Raw genomic sequence first — 9,004 nt, 5'->3', positions numbered from 1 at the left:
AGAGGAGGGTAATTTGGTCACGAAAAAAATACGAAAAGTCAAAAATTTTGTTAGTTGGAATAGTCTCTAAGAGTCTATTGGGTTGATGAGAATTTTAGAATCTCTTTTTGTTAGTGGAAAAAAAAATGTCTAGATTTAAGGCTAATGGGAATTTTCCCTAAAATTTGACTACAAAATAGCTAACATTGCTAAAGATGCTTTAAAGCATTAAACTCATATATACCACGTAGAATTGGAATACAATCACATGAACATCGTGTACTCATTCCACGTAAAATTAAATTTAATGCTTTTGTATTGACTGCAAAACAAATGAATATGGAGGGGGTAAAGAGGCATGAATTATGGTTAAGATGGAAAATTAACCCTAATATGCCATCATAAGCACAACAACCATATATATCTAGTTGTCATCATAGAAGATTAACCGCAATTGATCATCATCCATTAAACCCCTAGTTGCCATGCATCTAGTTATTTGGTTTACAACAAGTGAACAAACCAAACTTCTAGAACGAGGAAAGAAAAAAACAACAGAGCTGGTGGATATATCATATATAAGAAGGTGAACATGAAGATCGAGCGACATGATGATATTAGTTATCCACATGATCCTTTCCCCAAAATTCAAGTGACTACAGAGGTATTGGAGCATTGGAAGATGATGGTATATGGAGACTGGTGGAGCGAAGGAAAACAACCAAAATAGAGAAGGGTACATTAGGAAATTTGGTAAACCAAAAAACGAGAGGAGGTCTAGCGAAATAACAATTATAGAGACACAAATAGAATCCCTCAAAGATTTTTTTTTTTTTTTTTTGTAAGAATGACGTGAAGTCATTTTATTGATCAAATAAAATGTAGGAGAACAACACATACATAATTCATCCTCGTAGGCTACATATAAAATGAATACATAAAAAATGAATCATGCTAAAACAACCTATGACACTCAAGCAACTCAAGCCATCTTAATGTTGCTAACCCTGAAATAGGTACATTGATCAATAAATAGTAGCTGTCAGAATCATTCAACTTATTTGAGAGCACCTAGGACCAGTCTACCTTGAGGAAGCATCCTTAGGGTTAGGGATCGTCAAAAAACCCACCTGGTCCGGCCTTACCCAAGCCCTATGGGCTCGGGCCAGGTTATGTACAAAAATCAAAACCCACGGGCCCGGGCCTTAAGAGCTTTTTAGGGCCGGGCCGAGTTTTTTAGATGAGTCTAACCGGGCCTATTATATACATATATCTAATAGAATTTTATCAAATAAAACAAAAAACTATAAAAAAGTTGAGATTTGTATAATGATTGAACTAAATGTAATAAAAAATCAAAATAAAATATGACTTAATGCATTAATAATTCACATATTTAACTAATAACTCTATAGAAAATATTTATAAAACAATTGATAGAGCTTTGGGGAAGGCTTTATAGGGCCAGGCCACAGGCCGGGCTAAGGCTTTGAACCCTCCGCCCTAGCCCGTCCTCATGCCCTATGGACCGGGCCGAGAGCTGCCCATGAGCTTTTAGGCTCACAGGGCCAAATGATGACCCCCCCTTAGGGTTCAACAGAGCAAGAGATGCCCAAAAAATGAAGCCAACAGTCCACATCCCATTTTGTAACCTTGATGACTTAAACCAAATCATAAGGCCCAAATCTTCAACCCAAGACCCAAGAAAGAGCCAAGGCCCCAAGCCATCAGACGCGGCCCAAAGTCCTAAAATGGACCCAAACTAGGGCAACCACCACCTTCAACCCTCGCACGCTTAACGACCACCCCTTCACTAGCCGCTCCATCGTCGTTGCCAACAAAGCTCTTATCTGAAAGGTTGTCCTAGGTAATCACCACCTTAGTGCCACCACTCCAAGCCTATACGCCATCATAAGCATGACCACTGCCTAACCAAATTAAGCTGCCATTTTTCAAAGCATGACCAAAAGGGTCGCAACCTCTAGTCTCTACCCCCCAACCTTCAACCTACCGCCACTAGACAGATACATCTAGCCTCTGTTCGACTCGAATCACAGCCTGGGTCCATTGTCATCAACAATTGCCAACAACAATCAACCGATTTTGGTATGCCAAAGTCGTCATCTCCACCAACCTCCACATCGGCTGTCAAATCTGGTTCAACCAGATCCCAATGTTGACAAAGAGAGACTGTTCCCCCGCCCTATTTCTCATCTGATTGATCAAATAGATCATGAAGAACAATCTCTCCAACAAAATTGCAAGAGCGGCGCTAAGAAGCCCTAGCAACGCTCTCCTCTCCATTTTTTGTTTTCTATTGACGCCATCACCGTGTATTTGGATGCAAGTGAATTCTCGGGAATTTAATCAAAAATGAGGAATTCCCAATTTCTTTGGACTCTTTCCACCGTTTGGATTCTTATCCCATGGAATTTGCAATTTTCACGGGAAAATAATCGTGGAATTTGGAAGCTTAAATTCCCGATTTGAATTCCTCACAAAATATGCGTCATTTATTAATTCCCTCAACTGAAATTAATCTAGATACTAAGTTTTGTCATTTTAAAATTCTACATCATGAAATCCAAACAATGGAATTTATTAATTAAATTCATAGAATTGTAATTCCCATGACTTTAAAATTTCCGTGAAAATTGCAATTACTTAATCTAAATACAACGTCAAAGTTTGTTAGCTCAATAATAAGAATAAACATGAAAATATAAGAAATGAAATTTAAAAAAAAAATATATTTACTAATTTATGAAACCGTTAACATACAATAATGAGGTATGAAAGTAAAGAAATCAAGAGATGACGTTGTATTAATAGAGAATATGAGAGCTCTGCAATGGTTTTTCCTTGACGATACTCTGACATTGTTGGTTGAAGGAATTGGATGTTCCAATCTCCTTAGCCAATCTAATGAGTTCGACAACAATGGAGAGATCTATTGGCGTCAAGATCATGGGTTGACATTCGGCCTCCGTTTTATGGTTTGCTCTAATGAGATTTTGACGTAAGAGACTGGGTTGATCATAGGGCAGAGTGTTAGAGCCCAGGCTAGCGGTGGGAGTTGTGTTGCCAATTCGGTTGAAAGATAGAGGCTCAACGGTGGATGATTCAAACGCCAACCTTTTTGCTGGGAATAACAATTTAGGTCACGTTGCGTCATTAGGGCGCCAGACTGCATGAACTCTGCGGTGAGGTGGAGTTCAAGCAGTGGGGGCTATGAATTGGCAAGTGCTAGATTTATGACTTTTTCTATTCTTGACGTTGCTCCAGCTGGTGGTACCATTGATGAAGGCGGTATCTATGTTGGTCTCGGTGGCTTCAAGGTCTGCTTTATGGAGGTCTGTATGCAAGCGGCATAGTGTTCCACATCTATGGTGTGGCGGTGACTGGTGGCGGCGGACTAAATTTGAGGAGTGAGGACTTTGGGTCTTGGGCCTTGGATATACTTTGGTGTTAGTGTTGGTGATTTGGGCTTGGTCCTTGAGCCTAGTGACACATATTAGTTAGTTTCGACCTTTGTGGATGCCCCTATGCGTATGGTGGTCCTAGATCATTTTGAATAGATTAGGGTAGATTCTACTTTCACTCGAACATTGTCATGGTACTATGATATATTTTTTTTCTTTTTTTGAAAGGAGAAGATGGCATATTCATAACATCAATTACACATTACAAAAGATATCTTTAATCTCTAGAGGGATACTCTCATTCTAAGAGACTTAAAGGTCTGTCAACGAAACATTTATTTGCAAGATGATGAGTCAATACATTAACCTGCCTATAAGCTCACTAAGAAATCCCATAAAATTTAGTTCTCCTTCTTCTCAATCACTGTTCTTTCAAGATTTCTTCTATTCCACATATCCAAAAAACCCTAGCCTAGGGCGGCCATCCTCCAAATCTAGTCTATTCAGCGGTAGCCTGAAGCCTCGGCAGGCTTCTTGCCTTGCCACCGTTGAGAGGTTGCTCGCCGGATGAGAAATTAATTGCTATTGCTCGTGGGGTTCGTCTAATGGATGAGATGGTAGGCTTGGACAAGTTTGCTTTGGCTGGGTGATGCAAGGTGATGGCGGACTGTGCGTATGAGGCGTCAATTCCCTAAGGATGAATCTTGGACGATGGAGCTAGTGATCTAATCGACAGTGATGTTTGGTGCAACAGCTACGCATGGGGTTCAGTTGGTATGGGTATGGTGGCGTTTTGTGGTGGTAGGGACAGAGATGGGCGTAGTCGTAGTCGCGGCAAGCGGCGTTGCTCCTGGCTGAAGCTGGTGGAGGCGGCTGAAGGTTTTGACGTCTGAGTGTGCAGTAGGGTTGAAAGTTTGATAGTGGACTAGACCGAAGAGCCGACTGGGCCTGACATGTTCCTTCCTAGTGGGCTGCCTCATGGCCCTCTATGTTAGCTATTTGCAATTTTTTTCCGTGTTTTTATAGTCTCTAGTTTTTTTTTCTATTTCATACTAGTTTATCCTGTAGGACATTATCGCATTATGCCTCTATGTTTTAGGGAATACGTTCTAGTTCTTGTGGGTTCACCTTTTAGGATACTAGGCCTAGGGTGTTTTATGAGTACGATTTCTAATGGGTAGTTTATCCTATGTACTAAGTGAGTTATGCCTTACAACTTGTCGATCGGTAGATGATAGCGGTAGAGTATGTAATGGCTACTTCAGGCCTTCGCTTCAGAAAAATTTATGAAAATCGTAACTGATTATTAAAAAAAAAAACATTAACCTCCCTATAAGCATGACTAATAGAGGAACCATAAGCATGATTAAGCATGGCTCAGATTATCATACGATCATAATCTTAGAATTTTTAGCATCTATATAACTTCGGGCTTACTTACTATTTCAGGGTTTTTGCGTACAATGTGAGGGGGAATCGTGTTTATGTAGTTACATACTTTAATCAAATGAAGGCTTTTCTTGAACAAAAATGACCTCGTGGTTTTGAAATTATTGTGATTAATCTTTTAAAATAATTTTTGTTGTTGTTATAAACTATAGAGAAAATAAGAGATAGTACCACCATATGTGGTCGAGTTGGTAAGAGCCCATGTAGTAGGCCCTATAATTAGTTTGAATCCTACCGAGATTGATTAGACTTAAATCACAGTATTAGGCTGGTGTTGACTTGTGTTGGGGGCACTTTTAGCCATCATATACGACAATGAGATTAACATGGTCGAATCCAAAAATGTCGTTCCCTATGTCTGAGTTAGCAAAGACTAGGCCCAGTTTATTTCGAACGACAAAGAATCTGGGAAGCTCACTATTATGTCCCTTTTAGCGACGCTTTCTTCATTCAGGACAGTAAACTGGTTATGTGTCACTTCCAATAAAGGGCTTGGTAAGATGCATGTGGCGTGGGAGCCAAAGAAGAGATCCCGACAACATTTTATATGAGTTGAGATATATGAGAGAAATGGTTTGGACAGAAGGAGATTGAGTTGGAAAGATGGCAAACTGAAGATGGATAGGGAGACAGGAAGCGTGGGAGAAGATGAGTGCTAGAGAGCTTGCTGGCACACTCCAATCTCTGCTTGTTTTGGTTAATAGAAGTAGCTTATTTATATGTAATTCTAGTAGCTAAAGAACTCTCAGTTTAAGGGTTGTATTGCTGGGTAAAGAAATAGTTTGGTTAAAAGTTTATATTGGATCTTGTTATACATTTTGGTTTGTTAGGTAGTGCCTAAAGTGATTGTAGAATAATATTTAAAAAATGTGATTGTGGAATAAACTTTGAAAAGTGTGATTGTGGAACAGGCTTTGGTATATTTTCAGTCGTAATTTTGACAAGATTTGCTGTCGTGAAATCTGTTGATGGGATTGTTATCTATTGTGTTGCTGGGAACATGTTCTGGTGTTATTGTGCGGCTAAAATTAAGGACCCTATGTTAAAGTTTACTCGTTTGGATTTTAAAGGATATGGTCTTGGTTATTGGGCATCTCTTCTTCGTTTGTCCATATTATGAGTTAGGTTGTTGGACATGAATTTTGTACCACAAGTCTGAGATTATTAACGATCATACAACTGATAGTGGACCTCACACAAGAAAAAAAAAATAGTGGACCCTCATACAATTCCGTTAGCATGCAACACCCGTTCTTGAAAGCATCAAATGCATGAGTAGTATTTATTAGGCTTGAAGAGTGAATTGGGCTTCCTAACTGTATTTTTGGGCCATATAAAAACTTGTTATATGTCATTGGATTTTAATCGAGTGATATTTTTCTTTGGACGTGATGTATATCGTGTGCAAATTTCCCAATCTCCCATCTGTCTTACCAATAAAGATTCTCTCACGATCAGCTAGTGACCGGGTGAACGGGGTTTATATTATCGAAGGGTAACCCAATCGCTCGACTGACCCGAACCGTGAACTCAGAAGCGAGAACACAAAAGGCTCTGCCCCTCCATCATTTGGCAGTTTGTGAGGGTCGGCTGGACTTCGGATCAGCAGGTCAGCAGCTTTTTGATCCGTTGCAAACTTCACAATAGACTACTTCCAGTTTATTTTTGGATATTGGGTGGATCCATAAACGTTTTAACTGATGCGAATTTCGTTTATTCTTTCTTGTGTGCATTGAACTTGTCCATGAAAATAGTGAGTGCGTCGGGTACTTTTAATCTTTGAATTAAAATAAATAATAAGGGGCATTGTTCTTGTTAGATTGGTCAACAAAATTATGCCTTCTTCTATTGGATGGAGTCTTAACTAGAACTAATTTATGTTTTACATAGGACTTCGTTTTTCTTCCAAGTTGGTTTGTCAACTTGACTTGTATAGGTTGGATGTGCTCAGGAGTGTTTAAGTTTCCTTTTACTGGCTTGGGGTTACTATATGTGTGACGTTGCAGTTTTCCTTGTATTTTGGGAACCTATGCCAAGCGCTTGCGCGATTTGGATGTCATTATAGGGAACCAGTTTCTTCTAACATTCTGGATGCACATCTTCTTTTATCTGGGAAGAATACAGTGTTTTTTGTTGTTGTTGTTGTTGTTGGAAATAATGAATTATCGACTATTCACTGTTTGAGGGGCATAATTGTGTTTATCTTCAATGCTGTGTTTGAAGTTGAGTTCTTGGCTACTACGTTTGCAGTTTATATTGGGAAGATTTGAATATGTATCTTATAAAATACCTTCAGATCCCTCTGGTTTCTCTCTTTTTGTTAATCATATTGAATGTTATTCTCTCTTTATGAATTACTGATATAAAAAAAGATATCGGAATGGAAGGAAGACTTGAGTTATAACCCAAGATAATTTTGGAGAAATATTCTGTGTCTTGCTTTATTGTATAATGACGTCTTGTTGTTAGCCGAGAAATGGAAGGAAACCAGGCGCTAAATAATTTCAAAGTTGGATCTCTGCCCACTGTAATATACATTCCTGACTTCATTACGAAGAATGAAGAAACTCTACTTCTAAAAAATGTAATAATCTCTCTCTCTCTCTCTCTCCACACACACACACACACACACACATATCTTCCCTTACATTCTCATTATGCTGACTTCATCTTGCTCCATAGATTTATGATGCCCCTGTATCGAAGTGGAAATCTTTAAAAAATAGGAGGCTACAAAACTGGGGTATGGTTTTTCTCTATCTAAGTATATGTACAGTTGTTTTCAATAGTGTGTTTGACCTGGAAAGTAACAAAGTATACTCTTGCTTATTGAATTCTTTTTCCCACTGTTTTCTGACTAACAGGTGGTGTAGTCCATGAAAAGGGTCTGATATCACAGGATTGTAAGTGGATAAATAATTAATATTGTGATGGTTGCTATACATCATATATCGATAGTGCTCATTGTGTGTTTAAATGTTCCATCCAAGTTACTGCTTTGCAACTTCTTGTATTAAAAGAGAATAAAACTGTAGGTACAGGCCGTACAGCCACTTTCATATCTTACGATTATTCTAAATTCTAAAGCCTAGAAGGCAAATGCTGTCAAAGAAAGACACAACTATTTAAGTCAATAGGAAAAGTAAATACAAGATTGACATAATGTTATTACTCGAATCTCAAATAATGTATTAGGGATTAGGGATTTAGTGTTCTGACTTCTGATAAACTGCCTATTTCTGGGAAATGCATAGATGAGGAATCACTTGCTATGAACTTCAGAACATTTGGAACTCTCTTGCGAATCAGGTTTAACTCACATTGCACTGTACACCATACAGCACTGCGATTGGATATCGGTATCAATTTTTATGTGTGTGAAGTCCCCCTCGTTTTCTCTGCATCTAGTTTCTCTTCCCATCAGTAATTTCCTATGTTTCATCTTTCTCTGCAATTCTATTAGCCTTTATTTCTGTCTCTAGCAGTTCTTGTAATTACTAAACATATGCTCTCTACGTTCTATTATAGATGATTATTTGCAACCTCTCTCTCTCTCTCTCTAAGAGATGACGTTAGCATTTAATGTATTACTTCTTTCTCTAAGAGGTCTTGTGATTACTAAAGATATGCTCTTTATAGTTGATTATATGGTTGTCCTTTAGTATCAGAGCTAAAACATCCCTTGTCTTCCTCCAGCCAGTATGCAGGAGCCTAGATTATTCAAGGTGGAAAAGGGTATGAAATTGGAGGTTCCTGATTTATACAGTGCAACGTTCCCCTTTCTTTTACGTAGAATGAAAAAGAATGTATGGAGCAGTCATTAAGGAATCTAAAGAAAAAGCCGAAAACCAAACAACCAACAAGAGTATAAACTTATATAGGAAACATGACAACACCCTCTCTCCATATGGGACAAAGAAAGGAAAAAAGAAAAAACCGTATCTACCAAGTACCAACGTGAATAAACTGACAAGAGTCTGTTTATATAATTCTATCTTAAGTTAGCAAGAGCGGAACCAAGAGTTTAAATTTGGGTGGCCTAACTAAAAGTGAAAATACTGTAAGTAGACATTAAGACATATATGCAATTACCACTGTAAGTAGACATTAGGCCTCAATTAAAGTTAAAATAGAATCCCATAAAGAGGTTAATA

General features: G+C 38.4%; 2 protein-coding genes across 2 annotated transcripts in view; both read left to right on the top strand.

Moving 5' to 3' along the window:
* LOC101300995 (L-ascorbate oxidase homolog) overlaps positions 1-4,294 on the top strand; it is a 17,164-nt gene extending 12,870 nt beyond the window's left edge. Inside the window, exon 4 of the mRNA XM_004296100.1 lies at positions 4,156-4,294. Coding sequence (XP_004296148.1) covers positions 4,156-4,294 — 139 coding nt within the window. The remainder of the gene's footprint in view (positions 1-4,155) is intronic.
* A 2,046-nt stretch (positions 4,295-6,340) lies between these two features.
* LOC101307186 (alpha-ketoglutarate-dependent dioxygenase alkB homolog 6-like) overlaps positions 6,341-9,004 on the top strand; it is a 4,961-nt gene continuing 2,297 nt past the window's right edge. The window contains exons 1-5 of the mRNA XM_004294880.1: positions 6,341-6,459; positions 7,320-7,434; positions 7,533-7,593; positions 7,715-7,753; positions 8,105-8,209. Coding sequence (XP_004294928.1) covers positions 7,327-7,434; positions 7,533-7,593; positions 7,715-7,753; positions 8,105-8,209 — 313 coding nt within the window. The 5' untranslated portion in view covers positions 6,341-6,459; positions 7,320-7,326. The remainder of the gene's footprint in view (positions 6,460-7,319; positions 7,435-7,532; positions 7,594-7,714; positions 7,754-8,104; positions 8,210-9,004) is intronic.

The sequence above is a fragment of the Fragaria vesca genome, linkage group LG3 (assembly GCF_000184155.1).
Source record: "Fragaria vesca subsp. vesca linkage group LG3, FraVesHawaii_1.0, whole genome shotgun sequence".
Lineage (NCBI taxonomy): Eukaryota > Viridiplantae > Streptophyta > Magnoliopsida > Rosales > Rosaceae > Fragaria > Fragaria vesca.
Note: the sequence above shows the minus strand (reverse complement) of the source record. Positions and strands in the feature narration are given on the sequence as shown.